The following is a 20412-nucleotide window of genomic DNA, read 5'->3' as shown; positions in this document are numbered from 1 at the left end:
ACTACTTGGTCTGTAAGTGTTGTTAGGCTGGTCGGGCCTCCAGGGACCTTGATGAAGAAGAATGAGCCAAGCCCTGCAGGGTAGGAGGGGGGCTGAGGAATGAACGTTCCTGCAGCCTGCTGGCCAGACCTTCGCTCTCAGGGAGATAATCCAGTTATTTCGGACGCAAGAAGTTTGGTTCAGAATTGCTCCATGGAAAATATGGAGCCAGTGTTCGTTTCCTTTCTGTCAGCTCAGATTTACTCCTACGAGTAATATAATAAGCCTTCTAGAGCACAGCATAGGCTTTTTTTTTTTCAGGTGGGCAAATATAAGACTTAACATCTTAAAACATCGAGGTTTGAAAATAAAAAATATAGTCATAATTAAACAAAGTATCTTATTCTGGCTAATTCATGAGACACCTTACATGCCGCTATGAGCTTCTTTTATATAAAACGGGAATAATTTATGTGTGGCTTGTAAGATTATCTGGCCAGTAAATAATCACAAACATTTACTGAAATCTGCAGCCGTTTGTCAGATGAATAACAGTCATTGTTTATGGATCTAATGGGAATGAAGGTAGCAAGACAAATGGCTGATAAGCATTTGAAATCACTCCGTCTGAGTGTAAGGTTTAGTGGACACCGTTTTCCAATAAGCCATTGATTTTTTCAGGAATGTGGTTAGCAGGATGGGGGTTGCCATCATCTACATTAAGACTCTTTCTCCTTCCCCGCTGTCTGTCTTGCCTTGCATGTGGGAATTTACTCACTACATAATAGTGACACCATAAAAAAATGTGGATAATTTGACATTATATAAACTGAAAAAAATCATTTTCTTGTTATTGTAGCAGAGACAACCAGTTGAGACAAATTTGTGTTTCAAACATCCAGCAGGTGCCTAGGTAACCCTAACCCTTGAACCTGTGCTGAACCACCTACTCTTTGGGGTCATAGGTAACCCTGTTGTTTTTGCTTGGACATTATGGAGAAACCCTTTGTAGAGCCAATGTATCGTGGTCTCCATACCTCCTACACCAGAAGGATGTTTTTCTGTGCAAGCTCCCAATTCTAATGCACCTAGCCTATTTCCACCCACAAAACTTTCCTTGCCAAGTTCAAAAAGGAAAAAATCTAAAGTGAATTAATCCCAATCTCCACATCACTTGCACTTGTTTTTTATTTGTCTGATCCTTTTATGAGTCTGTACTTGCAATGTGAATGTGTAAAAGGAACAGAGGGGTGCTGCTGTGTGGTGTGTTTGACGTTGTCTGTATAACCAGTGTTGAAGAGGTCTCGGAGGAGTAGCACTCTCTGCTGTAATCTTTCTCTGCTCAAGTTGATGGTCAAGAAGAGAGTCAAAACTGGAGCAGAACGAGAGGCTCTCATGCTCAAGTGCAGGCTTGTTAGTCCACTGACATTCATATTCTACACTCCTGAGAGAGAAATGAAAAGCCTGGCTCTTGATCATATAATCTGTAGGAGGTTTAATCAGTCAGTATGATGTTGATCATGAGTGGATCCTCCTCATTTTAGAATGCTGTTCACATCCACTTAACATTCATGCGATGCAACGTTTAAAGAGGCTGCACACTTATCACTAACCAAAAACAATACATGTTCACTCTGCTGCTTTTTCTGACCTTTAGTCTCTATGTGCTTTGTGACATTTTTAAAATTCTTGTCATTTGTTGCTCAGTTCTCTTGAGGACTGGGGAGATTGCTGGAATTGAAAATTGAAAAGAATGGAAAATTCATACTGAAGGAGGTGAAACTGTCCCATGGAGAAAATTATGTTTTAAGTGCAGAGCTTGGTAATAAAATTAGGGCAATTTTAAAATTAGGGCAATTCCTGTTCTTCAGTTCCTTGTCTTCAGGTGAAACAAAGGTTCACGTAAATTAACTATCGCAAGGGGACTGATACTGATAAACACTGATAAACTTGAGAATCCTGCTTTATTTTGCTATTGATTTTAAATAGATTTCTAAATCGATTTTTAAAATTGCAATATATGCTCTTACATATGTTTGTATCATGTGCTTTGTTCCCTATGTAAGGTTATGCAGGTTAATGTGGGTAGAATTGGTAACATGGGTGCTGAGCTGATGGAAAGACACAAATTCCAGTGCTGTCCTTCCTGTGCTACTATGATAGATCCCGGAGTTGAGTGTTATGATATGAAATTAATTGTTCTGAACTGTGGCCAAGAAGACATGCTGTGCTTTTTAGCATTCACTCAAGACAGACAGGACCCCATCAGTCTTTGGCTTAGTGGAAGCTTTTACCTGGGGATTCTGATATAACATCACATTTAACTGCTTTCACTTAAGTACCCTCACCTGATTTATCATTTTTATTTCTCTGTAGTGTTATTTTTTACATTTCATCATATGATTCTATGTTACTAAATGCCTGTAATTAAACCTATGTTATATATTATGTAGCTATTCGACAATATATTAAAACTGTCAGGGAAATTTTGCCAACATTGACATCAGTGAAAAGTCAGACGGACTTGTCAGGGGACTGGGTTGGGGCAAGAACCTCACAGGTACTTACAAGACACCAGCAGCAAGGATAACACTCACTTAGACTAGCATTCCCTCCCAAGGCCCATCAATATAGCCCATCTTCTGCCTAACACCCTTACTGAACTGGGCACGCAATGGTACTAATCCACACTGTGTACAGTTTTCAGAATGACACAAATACTTTTTTTTTTATTATGACAATTTGCATATACTCCAGAATGTTATGAAGAGTGACCAGATTAATTGCAAAGTCCCTTTTGCCATGAAAATGAACTTAAATCCAAAAAACTATTTCCACAGCATTTCAGCCCTGCCACAGACCATAAAAATTGGCTTTACAGACAAGGACAATTGGCTTTACAGACTATTACGATTGCACCTAAATCAACCATTTATCAGATCATCAAAAACTTCAAGAAGAGAGGTTCAAGTGTTGTGAAAAAGGCTTCAGGGTGCCCAAGAAAGTCCATCAAGGATCGGGGTACCACCAGTGCAGCGCTTGTTCAGGAATGGCAGCAGGCATGTGTAAGTACATCTGAAAGCACAGTGAGGTGAAGACTTTTGGAGGATGGTCTGGTATAAGGGCAGCGAAGAAGCCACTTCTCTCCAAAAAAAACATCAAGAACAGACAGATATTCTGCAAAAGGATGTCTCATGCCAACAGTAAAGCATCCTGAGACCATTCATGTGTGGAGCTGCTTCTCATCCAAGGGAGTGGGCTCACTCACAATTTTCCCTAAGAAAACAGCCATGAATAAAGAATGGTACCAAAACCTCCTCTGACTGCAACTTCTCCCAATAATTCAAGAACCGTTTGGTGAAGAACAATGCCTTTTCCATCATGATGGAGCACCGTGCCATAAGGCCAAAGTGAGAACTAAGTAGCTTAGGAAACAAAACATTGAAATTTGGGGTCCATGGCCAGGAAACTCCCCGAACCTTAATCTTTGTGTGATTTCTTCCCTATTTCTCTGTGTGAACACTAGTGCCGGTGAGCACTGCAGTTTAGACTGATTTGTGTTCAACACCGCGATACTCACCTGCTCCTTTGCTCCATTCTGCAATTGAGTTCATTCTTATCGCGTACATTGTTGCATGCTATATCGCTCACAGTAGTTGATTGACAGCATGCCAGGGCAAACTGTGTTCTTGATAAAGAGGGCCAACTCTGCAAATATTGACTCTTTGCAAAAACTTGTCAATAAAAGCCTTTGAAACATTTAAAATGCCTGTAATTATTCTTCAATACACCACTAAAACACTGAAGCAGCAAACTTTATGAAAACCAGTATTTGTGTCATTCTCAAAATTTTTGGCCATGACTTCACTATGTGTCTACAGAACATGATAATGTGTATTATCATGTTATTCAGTATTGAAGCATCCTGGACTGACCCAAACCTATTCTGTCTTTTTATACACACACACATACACACACACATTTCTTTTTTTCTCTCTCTTTTGCAAGTTGTTCATGGATGGATTCATCTTATTTGCATTGCAGTAGATGCTGCTTTGGATTCAGAATTAGTTTTCAGACAGTTAATCTGACAGTTTTATTAAAATATTTGTAGAGAATGACAGCAAGGATTGTGCATGATACATTATGTAAAACCAAATGTTCTCTCTCTGTTTTTTTTCTCATGTGTTGCCTGCGAATCTGCAGGCCAACGATGCCTCAGGGAACACCTGGAACTGGCTGTACTTCATACCTCTCATTATTATTGGCTCCTTCTTCATGCTCAATCTAGTTCTGGGGGTGCTGTCTGGGTAAGTACCACTTCCTCTAATATTTCCCTCCTGTTTTCTGGGGTCACAAAAACACTGCAGATTAGGTTAGCACAAGTTGATGATGCTCTCCTCTCCGTAAGCCGCTTGGACTTGTAGGAAAAGGTCCCAAAGCTGTGTTTGTGTTTGTGTATGTTGGCGTAGTCAGAGGACTTGGCAGCCTCTTGACACTGAAGAGTTATTATTGTCCATTCTATGGTCTCCTTCCTCACTCCCTAGCTCCATATCTGCCACCAGCCATCTGTCCCAAGAACCCCACATCTTGGTTGACCATGTACACTTGTGCTATGTCTATACTGTTAATTCCCTTATGCTACTCAGACAGTCTGAAAATCTATGCGCCATATATTGGTTGTTGAAAACTCAAAACCTACAATATTGCTGGTCAATAACCTGCCCACAACTCATCCATAGTTTTGTGACAGGCTGGCATGGGGGCCACAGCCACCCCTGGCCAAAGCCCATTTTATAAAGATTGCCCATGTTCTTTGGTCATTTGCTTTTGTAATTGTCAAACTTGTGAGTACAGAATTGAATTGGATTTTGTCAAAGAAAAGTACAGTATACAGTGACCTTTTAAATAATACTGGTGCCCCTCAAATAAAATGGTTGGGTTCTGCTGGCCCCCACCTATAAAAAACAGTCCTTACATGGTTTCATATAATACTTTTACATTAAGTACTACTTACATTGTATTTTGAACAACATACATCAGTGCATTGTAGCCCATATCTGATTTTCATACCTGTATAACTAGAGTTAAATCAATAACTCAATTAAATTAAATGAAGAGGACAAGTTTCATTGCGGCAGCATGCACTGTGCTGCAGTGTTCCACAATGACAATCACTTCACTTACATACCATCACAAGCCCTATCAAAGTGCTAAGAAGCTTACTTTTAAGGTAATTAAGCGAAAAACCACAAGTAAGAAATTTTCATTTTTTTTTTTCATGTGTATTTATTCTGCTAGATATTCTTTGAAAAGGTATTTCTTTAATTGTTGCTTGAAGATGGGAAGTGACTTTGTCATTCTGATAACAGAAAGTTGGTTCCACCACTGAGGAGCCAGAACTAAACAGAGTCTGGATGCATGTCTTTCTTTTTGCTGAGGGGAGCCTCGAGATAAGACGTGCTTGATGCTATGAGAAGACAAGAAGTGACCGCTGTTTGAACACACACAGTGGATGAGGCTTTTTTTTTATTAAAGCAAGGTAACAGTGCGAGAAGAGTGTGAGAAGTTATGGGCTTTTCAAGATTGAATTATGCGGCATTATTTTTTCATTGTGTTGCTCATTTAGTCAGATTAGATGAATTAGATTAATTACTGTCAGTTCTTACTTAGCCAAGTAGCGTTTTCCTCCTTCTGAATGACCAAATCTCTCACTCCTTGTTTCAGTTTCCCTGTCACACTGTCTTTATGCACCCCAGATTAACGATCATAGAGATACACCAATCCACAATGCCTGGAGCTTGCATGTGCACACACACACACACACACACACACACACACACACACTTTCAGGGCTTAATGGAGGCCTGCTTGATGAGTGCTGTGTGGTGTACTGTAACATCTATTGGGAGCTGGATTTATTACTTCTCGGAAAGCAAATCCAATTTCCACCGCTATTCCACCAAATGGCTTCCCTGCTTTCTGTGGTGTTGATGTGGCATAGGGCTTAAATTACCCTACCTTTTGTGTGTTCCTAAAGCTTAGTTTATTGTCTTTTCTCTGATATAGAGGTGCCTTTCTTTTTTTTAACACTGGTACTCTACTTAGCAGTGGCATTGTGACATTGCAAGGACACCTGTTCATCATCAAAATTTGCACATGCTAAAGTCACATCACAAGGGTCACATAAGTCTTTGTCCTGAGAGAGAGAAAAAGTTAACCATACAAAAAGTTTTTCAAAAGTTTTAAAAGTTCAAGCAGTCAAAATAATATATTGAAATGGTATGGTTAAGGTTACCCAAAACAGAAAAATATTGTACATTCAGTATTATACATACATACATATACATTTATCAATTAATTAGAAATTGGTTAATAACTTAAAGCTTTGTGCAGCAATAGAGGTTGATCAAGCCTTGAAAGTTTGTGCTATGAATTCCTGCAGGTGACCCAACCTTTCTTGATTTCTCCTCTGTCTGCATAAAAGTAGTGTTGGGACACACTATGGTACCATGGTGGTACCATAATGAGCTTAATTAGAACAGCACTGTACTGCAGGATTTAGTGTGTTATAAAAGATGAAAAAAGGCGATTAACAATAGAAGAGACATTATAAGTCTTAAGAGTGTAGCTGTTTCCTACAGAGGAATTGTGAAGAACGTCAGTGAGTACAGTCTCCTTCACCATCAAAACGGAACTGGGAGAGACCCAAAGCCACAAGAGCATCACAAGACAGCTTGCAATTCACAGGACCACAGCTTCAAGCACAGTTTAATAGTGGTTACCATAAATTCCCCTAAATGTCATCATCCCGCACCAGCTCGATATTGGATATACAGTTTTTCCTATCGAACATCTGTGGAAGGTGCTGGCACCCTTCAAACCTGGAGCAGTTTGCTCATGAAGAGTGGGCCAAAATGCCTGTTGACAATTGCATAAGTCTCATTGAGAGTTACGGGAAATGCTTGATTGCAGTGAAAGTTGTGCAACAAAATATATATATTTTTTTTTTTATAAATTGTAAATTGCCCTCCAGTATAACCTTTTTTCAAGTGAGGGTGCATTCTTTTATATAAAGAGTTATTTGGAGTAAACAAGCATGCAGAGGCTGAGTATAAGGAATCCCAGAAAGTTTACTGTCAGCTACTGACTGTGTTTGATGGCTCGAAACCTTTTCTCCTTGGTCCATCTGTGCTGAGTTCTGATATGGACACTGTTGTGTTCAATTTGGGCAATAATGCGCATACTCAGCCCCCATCTCCTGCTCTCTTGTCACCTTGTCCTTCAGGAGAGTTTGGCGGTCTCCACTCATCTCACTTTTTCAGCATTCAAGGTGAATGGCAAGTGTGCTGCGTCACTGTCATTTGGGGAGCATTTGCATGAAATTTCAACTCATGAGGCTAGTGTCACCTCAGGCACAAGCTGTGTATGCATTAATTTACAGGCCACTTTAAAGCTCTGTTTATCCCGGTTTATCTTCTGTAATGGTTGTGCCATCACAATTAAGTTACAATTTTATATTGTATATAATTGACAATACAGATTATTTGGCAATATAGTGGATGGTAAATAGACTATGGATGATGGTTTGGACAACGCCTTCACACTGACAACATTTTTCTGTCGTGGCGACAGCCTATTTGTACATTTACATTGTTTAAGAGTTAAGTGCTTAACTCATTCACAAGTAGTATTAAAGCGATTATCAGGCCCAAACTAGAATTGATATTCCTGCATAAATATGTAGTAATAATCTAGTCATAAGTTGGCCAATAAGTGTGCATGTGTATTTGGTGTGTGTGTGTGTATAAAGAAAAAAAAGAAATTGGTATGTGGGGGCGCACAAGAGAGAAAGAAGTAATATTTTCCTTAGGTGTTTGTGTTTGCACATTGTGGCTTGTCTCTTTGTCACTGATGTAAGTAATCTCTGCAATGTTGAGAGAACTCAAATTAACTGCTGATTATGTTTCAGAGGACTGTTGACGGCAGAAATGGTGTTATTTCAAATAGGCAAATCCTGTAACAATGCAATGATTGCTATAGCTCCAGGTTCTAGTGCTGTTCTGAAATATTATTATTGATGCAGACAAAATGATATTTTGATAACAAAATGATATATAACAGAATATTAAAACATTAAGAAAAAATATTACTTAAAATATTACCTAAGTAGGATAAGATTGAACCTTCTCTAGATAGCTTCATACATTGTACAGTATGTCATTGTTGATGCTTTCAGCTTCATTTTCCTTTTGTCTTTGTCATTTCTTCATTTCTGCTTTTTAAATAAGATATATAGATATTAGATACTTGCAAAATAACCAGGTTATAGTTATAGTAACAGTTAATGTAGGTACTGTCACTTCTGTATAACAATATTGTAAAATTATAGCATTAGTCCCCTAATGAACAGAGGTAGAATGTGACTGACCTCTTCACCCATTAGATTTTTACATTTTTATGAAGCAGATATTCATAGTCTCTCTATTGGACTTGTCATTGCTGCTGATCGTGTTGGGTGTTTTCTCATCTTAAAAGACATCCGGAGGAGGTTAGCACCATCACACAAAGAAAAGAGGGAAGTGTTGTTGCGAGGGTGTGTGCGTATGTGTGTGCATGTGTGTGTAAAAAGCCACATTCATAGTTTCATTATTTTCTGTTCACACACATTATTAGACGGTATCACCAATGTATAGGTTTTATTTCTTAAATTAATTGCTGTCTCATTATTTTTTATTAATAAAAGCATTTGATGTGTAAATACGTCTCATGAACATGTGGAATATGTATGTGAGTCCGATGTGTGTCAAAGGCACACATCAACAACTGTTCCAATACAGATATATGTTGGTGGGGATATAGGTTTAGATATAGGTTGTTAAAAAGTGTGTGCATGTGTGTGATCGTGTGCTGTGTGTAAGCGACTGTCTGAGGCTTCAGTAGAACTGGGATTCCGCTCGGACGCCGCCCCCGCAGCCCTGTTTGCTTGTCGAGAGGCCACTGCAATGCAGGAAGAGGCGGGAGCTTCCCTAGAGCTGTGCTGCCAGAGAGGGAGACACACCAATCAGGGGCTGGCTGGCAGACGCCGGACTGCGGGGGCTGACTGATTAGGGTGGGGGAAGCCCCCCCCCTCCTGTCTCTGTACAGTACGTCTCTCTACACTCCCCCTCTTACTCTTGCCTCCCACAGATTCTGTCTCATCCCAGCCTTAAAAGCTAAAGCCACCCAGAAGAAAGACAAATTGTTTTCTCAGTCCCACTAGCCTTATCAAATCCAATCCTCTGAGCGTGGTGATATATTACACTCGCTGCGTTTAAAACTTCATGTGTCACGATTGCCTGGTCCGTGTCTTTGTGCTGCGTTGTTTACCCTGCCCATGTTATCTCCCTGTTTCTGTGCACACCTGTGTTGGAATAATGACAGTCGATCATGGCGACCACATCTAATTGGCTGGATAACAGATGGTGGGCCTTGTGGCTGCAGAAACGCTTCTTCTCCTCCCACTTCTTCACATTCCTAATTGCAGCGCGTATGATTGGGCTCATTTAATGCATCTTATGCAGCTCCGGTGTTCATTACATGTATTGACAGACAACATCATTTCTCTCTGGTTGTCATTTTTGATGGAGGGGACCTTTGATGTCTGTCATAGAGCATTTGTTGTAACAATAAATGCCTTTCGGGTGGAAAAATGATTTAGGGCTGAAAAAGTTGGGCTGAAAAATAATATTTTGCCACTGCAATGAAATGACAACTCTGCTTTACATCAGGTTCCACATAAACATGAGGGAGATGACCCAGCAGTGGAAAGAGACAGGGTCAACAGGAGACATAAAAGCAAGACAGCCATCTTGAACACCACCCACTCTTTGTTGGTTTGTTCCACATTGACATGGTGTTCTACCTTGCAGCGACTCCAAATGACCCCATCATTCTGGGGTACCCCTGGCTGACCAGTCATCAGGCACAGACTGGGTCAAGGGCACCATCCAATGAAAACATTGTGTCACACACCATGCCAAGCAAACCCAGCCTGTGACCAACCCAACCCACCCTCAGGTCATCGCTGCTGTCAGGCTCAGCCATGCCACTTTACCAATGCCATGTTCTATGCCCAAAGCCAAGCTCATGTCCACAGTCACACTCATGCCCAAGCCAATTTTCCTGTTGCCAACCACGCCCCTATCTAAACCATGTCCCCTGTCAATGCCTCCTGTTGCTCAACACAGCGTGTTTGTGTATTTAGATGATATACTTATTTTCTCACACAATCTCCTCACCCATGTCAGTCACATTAAAACGGTCCTGCAGCACCTCCTCGACAACAAGCTGTACATAAAGCTTGAAAAAAACCTTCCATAGCACCAAGGTGACTTTTTTGGGTTTTCATGTCACCCCTCGGGGCTCTTCATTGATTCCACCAAGATCACGGCGGCGACGGAGTGGCCTGTCCCCAATACCATTCAACTTTAACAATTAGGTTGGCTCATTTTTTGATGAAAACTATAGTCAGGTCGAACAGCCACTAACCTGGCTTTTCTAAAGGGCAAACCCACCCACCTCACAGGAATTCCACATGTCCAGCCTGTTTACCACTGCACCTGTCCTGAGTAGCCCAGACCCCCAACTCTCTTTCATGGTCCAGCATAGGCGTTGGAGCCATAAAGAGTCTTCACCCATGCGCCTTTTTTCATGTCTGCTGAGCTCGGCTGAGCAAAATTATGATGCGGGGGGCTGAGAGCTTTTGGCAATTAAACTGGCTCTAGTGATGCCATTGGATAGAGCGAGTGGTCTGTAAATTAATACATATGCCAAAAGTAAACGTTTTCATGTTGTGTGTAGAATTCTGAGGAAAAATGCATTTAATCCATTTTGTAATAAGGCTGTAACATAGCAAAATATGGAAAAACTGATGCACTATGAATACTTTTCAGATACATTGTGTAGGCTATTCTACTTACAGTACCTTCACATGCCTTCATTCTGCAGGCTGTAAAAGTTTAGGCTACAGACACTCAGCACTGAAAAACTAATGCTAATTATTTATGCTAATTACTCCAGCAATGAGAAGACAGCAGTGGGACCAAACCATGTAATATGGATGAGATTTCAACTAGTTTAACTTGACTTACCAGCTCTCTAAAAATTATTTTACTCAGTCTAGATTTGAATGACATTTTGACACTATTTAAATTAATCCTTTTGAAAAGCAATTTTTTTTCCTGACCAATTATAGAAGATTTTTTGGTAATTTTTCTGGTAGTCTATTTCATAGTCCTGAAGTTAGATTGCTTGAATAAGGCTGTTCTAATCTAAATGTGTAAGTGTTACAGCTGTGTTAAAGCTTTAATGCAGATGCATTTAATGACTTCTACTTGCCACAGTTCAGTACTGAAGAGCAGTTGGAGCAAAATGAACTGACGACTGAACTGAATAAAGAAAAAGAGATTCTAATTTAGCATTATCACCCATGACCCATTGATACTGAGGGGGAACTGAGACTAACATTTCTACATTTACATTTATGGCATTTATTAGACGTCCTCATCCAGAGCAACTTACAATCAGTAGTTACAGGGGACAGTCCCCCTGGAGCAACTTAGGGTTAAGTGTCTTGCTCAGGGACACAATGGTAGTAAGCGGTATTTGAACCTGGGTCTTCTGGTTCATAGGCGAGTGTGTTACCCACTATAAATTCTATTTTTTTTCCCATTGCCACACCTACACTATGCCAAGATGAGACACAAATGTGTGAAATGGATTTTTAAAAAGTCAATCTTTCTCTTCTCGGCTGACCTTATGCTTTTTACATTAGTCTTTATGCTTCATTCTTTATTACCTTTGTGATTACACTGTAATGTGCTCTGTGGTACTACTATTATTCCCTGTTCAGACTGGTCAGAGTACCCCCCATCCATCCCATTTCCACAGCACAGGCAGTGGGAAGGACTTGCCAGGGCTCTGTGCTTTAAGTGCTTTTTGTGCTTCAGGGAGTTTGCCAAGGAGCGTGAGCGTGTGGAGAAGAGGCAGGAATTCCTGAAGCTTCGTCGGCAGCAGCAGATTGAGAGGGAGCTCACTGGCTACATGGAGTGGATCTGTAAAGCAGGTCAGGCGGGGATCCTTCAATACCACATGCACTACACCACTGTAAATCTCGTTCTCCACACTCTGGTTCATTGTTGCCTGCCTGAAGGTAGCCGTTATAAATCGTCATAGTAACCTTTCTCCCATCAGCCTGCTGCCAATTTGTTTTAGTGCTCCTCTTTCAGGGCCTTTATTTCAAAATTTGGATTTGCTTTAGTATTCTCCAGTGTTGTTCTACAGTCAGTCATACACACCCACAGTGAAAAGAAAACAAAAAAAAATCTAGGTCATTAACCCAAATTTTATTCAGAGAAATGGAAAGAAAAGACAATTTTGTTTCACAGCATTCCTAATTCTGATAATAACAACCTGTAATTTGCCAGGCAGGCCAGTTCAGCACCTGGAATCTTCTCGTATGAGGCCAAGTGAAAATTGTACAAAGTACAGTCATTACCAAAGGACACAAATACTGGTTTTCACAAAGTTTGCTGCTTCCATTTTTATTATCACTTTTGCATATACTCCAGAATGTTATTAAGAGTGGTCAGATGGTCAAAGTCCCTCTTTGCCATGAAAATGAACTTCTCTTATTAATTCTCTTAATAAGAGAATGAGCGGTATTGGAGGAAACGACCAACCCAATTGCGGTGCGGCGCAAAAAGGAGGGTGAGTTTCTGTCACTTAATCTACGAGCATGTACCTAGCACTACCTAGCTGATGCTTTTCAAATCAGGGGACAGAGAGGAATGGAACAAGGATAGTTTTCAGGTGATCTTGGGTTGAGCCAAGTCATTGACACATGAGCAACAATGACTGAGCACTACCCAGCTGGTGTGTATGGCTTAAATAACTACACCATCACCCAGTTCTGCGTTCCGACCCCCGATGGCTCTGGGATAGAGAAGGAGCGCCATCTGTACTCAGTGATGAGGCTCAGGACTGTTCTTCATGGCCGTAGCCTTCCCAGTGGACCAGATATTAAGTTCCAAGTCTTCTACGATGGACCTCCAACAATGACATGGGGCGGAGGCGGAGCCAAAGTAGGAGAATTAAGAGGAGAGAAGATAAAAGGCTTTATTTGGCTGACGTGGAATACTGGATGGACTCTGAGAGATGTTGGGTAACTGGAGGTGATAGGTGATGGGATTTAAATGGTTGAGGATCTGGTATGGCTCTATGAACATAAGTGCCAGCTAGGGCTGCACGATTTGGGGAAAAAGACATATTGCGATTATTAAGATCAATATTGCGATATGCGATTGTGATGTGATAAAGGACACTTGCTTGTATATCAATGAAAAGTCGCATACTAATAGTGAAATGTTTAATTTCAAAGTGAAACATACAAACTACTTATAACAACCTGAAATGCCCAGTGCTTTCAAAATACAATATTCTACAAAATTAAATAATCACAAAAACTCTTTTACATTACTGTCGAACGACAAACCCTGGTAAGGCTAAACAACTGTTTTGATTATATTTTATTACGTTTAACCAAAACATTGTTTGGAGGCTGACTTGAACACAGGAATACATAGCTTCGCTAGTTTAGCCTAGCTTAGCTAAGGTTAAGACTTATAAAACGGGATTTTATAATGGCCAAATATATTCAAAACAATTGTCCAGCCTTACCTATGAAATGTAATCCCCAGGATCTGGTTTGGAGCGTACAGCGGTTTGTACAGCCCCAAGCAGCACAAGAGTGAGGCATTTTTATGCACTTCTCTCTATAGACATGTATATGCTTCACGCCACAGCAGAGCCTATCGCAATATGGCGGCAATGTTGACATGCGATGCAGCGCGTCATGCGCCGTCTAACCATATGTCTCCGAATTGAAAGTCATATGACCAAACACGTCACATCCGACTGAGATGTGAGACGTGAGATGTGAGACTTCAGTCAGCTCGCAAACTTTAAGAAAATGAGAGAATGGATCGGCAACATATCCGATCCAACCCATGAACTAATCATTTAAATCACAGCTTTTTGCGTTCATGTAATCGCACAGACTGACATCGCGATTACGATTGCGATTAGATTAATCGTGCAGCACTAGAGCCAGCTTATGTTTTTCTATACTGAGGTGGAGGTTTAGGGTGGAAAGCCACAACCGTTCTCCAACCCAAAAGCACAGTCTGACCAGGTGCCAACAGTTGTGATGTGCAGCAGAGCCATGAGTGGCTGAGAGGATGGCAGGCCTTGTTCCAGGCACTTCTATAGCCCCGGATCAGAGGACAAGCAGAGGGGACATCAACTGACTCGTTGCCCTCCCAGATGCGGATTAAATTGTATGCTGATCAAAGATCCAGTTTGGTGTAATAAGCCACACCTGAGAGGGAGTTGAGGGCCATGTAGGTGAGTGGTAATGGCATCCGGTTCTTTATGGTGACTTTGTTAAGCCCCCAATAATCAATGCAAGGCCCTAATCCTCCAACCAAGTGACAGGAGAAGACATGTGGAGGATGTCCTGGTGTCCAGAAGGGCAGCAAAGAAGCCACTTCTCTCCAAGAAAAACATCAAGGACAGACAGACATTTGTTCTGATGAAACCCCTTTCCGATTGTTTGTGTCATCTGTCTGGAGAACAAAAGGTGTACGCTACCATCAGTCCTGTCTCGTGCCAATGGTAAAGCATCATGAAACCATTCATGTGTGGGGCTGCTTCTCTTCCAAGGGAGTGGTCTCACCTTTTTTTGCATAAGAGCACAGCAATGAATAAAGAATGGTACCAACACATCACCCAACAGCAACTTCTCTCAACTATCCAAGAACAGTTTGATGAAGAACAATGCCTTTTCCAGCATGATGGAGCACCGTGCCATAAGGCCAAAGTGAGAACTAAGAGGGTCAGGGAACAAAACATTTAAAATTTTGGGTCCATGGCCAGGAATCGCCCTGAACCTTAATCCAATTGAGATTTTGTGTTCAATCCTCAAGAGGCAGGTGGACTTAAAAAAAAAAAAAAACACAAATTCTGACTAAGAATTGATTATGAAGGAATTGGTCACCGTAAGTCAGGATTTGGCCCAGAGGTTGATTGTCAGCATGCTAATTGCAGAGCTCTTGAATAAACTTGATGTAATTGTCAATAAAAGCCTTTGAAACTTATAAAATGCTTCTAATTATACTTTAATACACCAGAGAATCAAGTGACAAAAAGATCTAAAAACACTGAAGCAGAAAACTTTGTGAAAACCAGTATTACTGTCATTTTCAAAATGTTTGGCCATGACTGTATGTGGTAGAGAGACACACACTGATTCACCATCACAGTTTGAACACTGACATGTGAACCGAATTAACTTAGCACGTGAAGATTTTAAAGTTTTTGACAAGCTAAACAGCTTAAACGTAGCATTGCAGAAACTGCATCTCTCTCGTTGGATGTTCCTGTTCTGCTGTATACTGCTAATCTTACTGAAATTGAGTTTGGTTCAAAATAGAAGTGGTCAAAAGTTATCATCTTACTTGCGTAGGGGGGGCAAATATTATATTTTGAAATGAGTGTTTTAATTTGTCTTGAAAAACAGTCCCTAGTTTGCAGTATGCAGTCTTTTTATATCTGTTAAAAGACAAATAATTACATTCCTAGTTAGAATGGTGGTTTAGTGGAAGCTTCATGTTCCATTACCTGACTTGAATCTTTCTGTCTTAGAGGAAGTCATGCTTGCAGAAGAGGATAAAAATGCAGAGGAGAAGTCCCCATTAGATGGTGCCTGGTACATGAGGAAACCCAACAATTCAGGTGAGGCATGAAATATGTCCTCCTTTAATGTAGAAATAACTGGTTGCTTATAATATGTATTCATTGACTTTGAATGTCTTCATGAACGTCGGAATGTCTGTTCCACAGTCAGTACTCCTTGCTTTGGTGAATGGTGTCCCTTTTAGCTGAATAGGGCTGGCCTGCATTAAATAATCAATTATAAGTATTTGTGTGTTTTTAACCAGACTAAATTGTGGATGTTCATCTGAAAACTGCTGAAATTATCTGTGTATTTTTGCTGAGGGAGGCTAGAGCATCTTGTCACCCTGTACCCACATCTCATTGTTAGTGCTGAAAAGGTCCAAGAAGAGTAAAAACATCATCAATGCTGAAGAGGGTGAAGACCACTTCACTGATATTTTATCTGGTAAGGCTAATGTGGTTGATATTAATATCCAATGGTTTTTCTTGTCATACTTTCTAAGTTGTTCATATGCATATGCACATTGCTTGTGAATTGAATTGTGGCCATTATTGTAACATCAAAACAAATGGCAAAAAAGACTGATTAGCAGGTCATGCTGTTATATTACATTCTGCCTTCTTAAGTAAATCAGCATCATATTACATTTTAGCCTGTTTTGTATAGATCAACATTGCTGCATTACATTACATTAGTTGTTCTTAATACATAAAATGCTAAGCAGTTATTGGATCAGACGTGTCTTTCTTGATCAGATCATATACTATGAATGATACGCAAGCAGGTGCTGCACATGCAGGGCTTAGTTGCACTGTTCTTTGTGCAAAATAGTATAAATATAGTATAAATATGACCACTCTCAGTATTTAAATAGATAATTCTGCCACTGCCTCGGTTATTTTAAAACAGCCATGAGACACTGGAGACTGGACAATACATTCGTATGCTTTTTAATGTTGTGCCTAATGATGCCCCTTAACGGTGAAAAATCAGCATACCTCACAACCTTTAGCCGCTTAATGCTTAAAAAACGTATTCTGTGGTGGCTTTACAATATACATGGAATCATGCATCCAGCCTAGTGTGGTTTGTGGCATGTGTTTTTCAATGGTGATTAATGATTATGGTGAATAACAGCGCTTTTATTATAGACAATTTCCCTGCTTCTTGTCAGCAAGTTCACACTCATGCTGTGAACTCTAAGGGCTTCTGCACAAGTGATTTAGCAGATGCCAATTACAGCGGTTCTGCACTGGGGTCCCTAATTTAAAGGCCATTTTGGGCAGAAGGGGGAATAAAGAAAAGGAGACAAAAAGAGACAGGCAAGGCAAGATGTCTGGGGTGGAGAGAGACAGAAGTGGGAATGTGATATGATGGACACTTTATGAGCCTTCTCATGAGTCAAATTTCAGGATTAAAATAGCTTGAGAAATTATAATTCCCACTTTTAACCGAGGCGAGTAATGGGATGCTAATGGAACAATTTTTCTCCTCTTCGTTTTTTATTCAGTATGTCTTGACGCTTGAGTTTAATTTGAGTTACTGGCGGATAAATATAGAACATGATCTTTCCCTTAGGAGGTAGAGTAGTGGACATTGTCTTTTGTTGTCTTTCACACACAAGAAAAGTATATGATAGAAGACGAATTTTTCTTGCTTTCCAGGGTCTATGCAAGATTTGGATTGAATATTTTTTCCACAGCTTGATCTGCAAAATGTAATGATTGTTTACTGTTTATTGTGCTGAATAAAAATTAACAGTCTAGCTAGCCATGTGACTTTATTCCAGTCTCCCTGTCGGTCTGCACATGCTTTCTCCCCACTGCACCCCAAGGATCTCCATTCGCCAGGGCCAGCGTGAAGAGCAGCAAGAATGAGAGCTCCTCCTACTTCCGACGCAAGGAAAAGAGGATCCGCTTCTTCATCCGGCGCATGGTCAAATCGCAGAGCTTCTACTGGACGGTGTTGTGTTTGGTGGGACTTAACACCCTGTGCGTGGCCATAGTGCACTACAACCAGCCTGAATGGCTGACCTATGCTTTATGTAAGTGCAACGAGTGCACAGGGACACCTGAAAATGTCAGTAGATGTTGCATGAGCTGTGTTAAACCTAATGACTGGTTTTTAGTCACCGTTTAGAGTTTATTGATTTCTGTCTTCTCTGCTTGGATCAGATTTGGCCGAATTTGTCTTCCTGGCCCTGTTTCTGACAGAGATGAGTCTGAAGATGTATGGCCTCGGACCCAGATGCTACTTTCATTCCTCATTTAACTGCTTTGATTTTGGGGTTAGTGTCTTCATGTGTGTGCGTGTGTGTCCATATAGTCCCTCCTCATGCTGTTCCCACATATATATGGGGGAAAACAGCATGATGTAAAATCACCTAAATGTTTGTGATTTATTTCTCTTTGCAATCCAGGTTATTGTGGGGAGTATTTTTGAAGTGATATGGGCAGCTATAAAACCAGGAGCCTCTTTTGGCATCAGTGTCCTACGAGCTCTCCGCTTGCTGAGGATTTTCAAAGTTACAAAGTAATTGAACAATGAATATTATTTAAATATTTAAATTGTGTTGAATTAACAAAACTGAGCAGCATTCACTCATGAACCTGTGATTGATGATCAGTGATGTTTGATTATGCTTTTAAAGATACTGGAATTCTCTGCGAAATCTGGTGGTGTCCCTGCTGAACTCCATGAAGTCCATCATCAGCCTGCTTTTCCTGCTCTTCCTCTTCATCGTTGTGTTTGCTCTTTTGGGAATGCAGCTGTTTGGAGGACAGTAAGTGAGCAATAATGTGCTTAAGAAACTGCCTACCTACATCTTTGTACAGTAATATATAGTGCTAAAAAATGTATTACATTTCCAATTTGGAAAGGCCTGAAGTCAAAGGATTGGTGCCTGTGAGGTCCAGGAGTGAAATGTGGCTGGCACGAACATCATCTTTTTAGGGTTGAGGGCTGTTTTTATAAGCACAGAACTGGCAGAATAAAAGATTTACAATGAACAAAACTATTATTTAAAGAAACTTACTGAATAAAAGATGTCTGTTACCCGTACAGTTTGTGTTCAGCTCTCTCTGGCCTTTCATCATAAATGTCATTTAATTCTATCTTAATGGTAGGTGTATATTTGGGGGAAGGTTTTGTAATGAAAATGGCCTCTAACATCATGACAATGGAGGGTTTTCATCATGCCTCAACATGAATTATTTATTTGATTGATAGTTGGCGGGGGTTGCTTTTACACTCAAGAAACGTAAATAGCCACAATTTTTTTACTTTCAATAATGCTCATTTCACACAGATATTCACATAAAATATATTTCTTTGTTTATCAATTTTTACGCTCATTTAAACCTTTCCCACTGTGCACCTCTGTTTTGGTGGGAAGCTAATTAGGTCCCTATAGAAATCTGCAATATAGCCTAGTAGGAGATAGTGGCAAGTTTATTAGGATGAAATGTGGATGATTCCTCAGCATTTACTGTAAATAACAGAAAAACTAGTAAACCTCCTATTAGCTACATATTGCATGAAAAATTAATGAAAAGAGTAAATAATTGCAATGCAATTTGCTAATAAGATTGAACTCTTTAATGACATATCACTTGACTAATGTTTTGACCAAGCTTTTATTGTCTAATACTAGTTTATGATTGTAATATGGTATAGGGATTAAGTAATCTCAGTGTGTTGATCAGGACCATCTCAAATTGTTCTCGTTGACCCTTACCTGATAGAAAGCAACTCTTCTCTTATGGTGTGTTAGCATGCAATATTTTGTGGCTTGGATGTATAAATAAATAATTACCTGTACCCATAATGTTATGAAACTAATTTTCTGCATTTTCAGCACAATAATATGTAATTTTAACATGGAGCCAGTTCAGCAGGCCCTAAATACACATTTATTTCGAGATTTCTTCCACATACATGCATTTTTCCTTTAGGTTTAACTTTGAAGATGAGACCCCTACAACAAACTTTGATACATTTCCAGCTGCCATTCTTACAGTGTTTCAGGTAAACTGTTTTAGGCTCCAGATTTAAGTATTGCAGTATGTGTAAGATAAACATTAAATTAATTCTAGAAATGTTAATGCCATTCTCATCTAGATATTGACAGGAGAAGACTGGAATGCAGTGATGTATCATGGGATAGAATCACAGGGCGGAGTTCGACGAGGAATGTTCTCATCTGTATATTTCATTGTGCTCACCCTGTTTGGAAACTGTATCCTTTTCTCTCTGACATGTTGTTCCTGTCCTGGACTATTAGGGTGCTGAGAACCCAAAGCATGTCAAGCCCTTGCATTGCATCATAGCAATCTATTATGTTATTGTCTGTTTATTTCCTTAATGAACATTTTTTAGATACTCTCCTAAATGTCTTTTTGGCCATTGCTGTGGACAACCTTGCAAATGCACAGGAACTCACAAAGGTAATGTGTGGCCAATGTCTCCATAAATGTATCTCTCTTTCAAAGGACACCATATGATCTTGGCCTATCTTTGATGTATGATCATATTGCCCATGTAAAGCTAACTTTATTTGTTCTACAACTGTCCTTATGGATTATTCAATGTGTGATTGATGATTGTCCTAATCAATAAGTCAATAAGTCAAGTTAAAGCATCCTAGAATGATTTAC

At 40.0% G+C, this 20412-nt stretch overlaps 1 protein-coding gene across 22 annotated transcripts in view; it reads left to right on the top strand.

Moving 5' to 3' along the window:
- The window catches only part of cacna1ba (calcium channel, voltage-dependent, N type, alpha 1B subunit, a), an 83002-nt gene that overhangs the window by 25194 nt on the left and 37396 nt on the right, over positions 1-20412 (top strand). For 17 of the 22 annotated variants that reach the window (XM_028995639.1, XM_028995641.1, XM_028995622.1 and 14 more), the window contains exons 7-17: positions 4186-4289; positions 11970-12085; positions 15724-15813; positions 16124-16201; positions 17583-17801; positions 17932-18044; positions 18177-18289; positions 18408-18539; positions 19711-19783; positions 19877-19994; positions 20135-20202. In XM_028995639.1, coding sequence (XP_028851472.1) covers positions 4186-4289; positions 11970-12085; positions 15724-15813; positions 16124-16201; positions 17583-17801; positions 17932-18044; positions 18177-18289; positions 18408-18539; positions 19711-19783; positions 19877-19994; positions 20135-20202 — 1224 coding nt within the window. The remainder of the gene's footprint in view (positions 1-4185; positions 4290-11969; positions 12086-15723; positions 15814-16123; positions 16202-17582; positions 17802-17931; positions 18045-18176; positions 18290-18407; positions 18540-19710; positions 19784-19876; positions 19995-20134; positions 20203-20412) is intronic. The other 5 variants (XM_028995644.1, XM_028995643.1, XM_028995642.1 and 2 more) reach the window with 1 other exon arrangement.

The sequence above is a fragment of the Denticeps clupeoides genome, chromosome 11 (assembly GCF_900700375.1).
Source record: "Denticeps clupeoides chromosome 11, fDenClu1.1, whole genome shotgun sequence".
NCBI lineage: Eukaryota > Metazoa > Chordata > Actinopteri > Clupeiformes > Denticipitidae > Denticeps > Denticeps clupeoides.
This window is presented reverse-complemented; position numbering and strand designations above follow the sequence as displayed.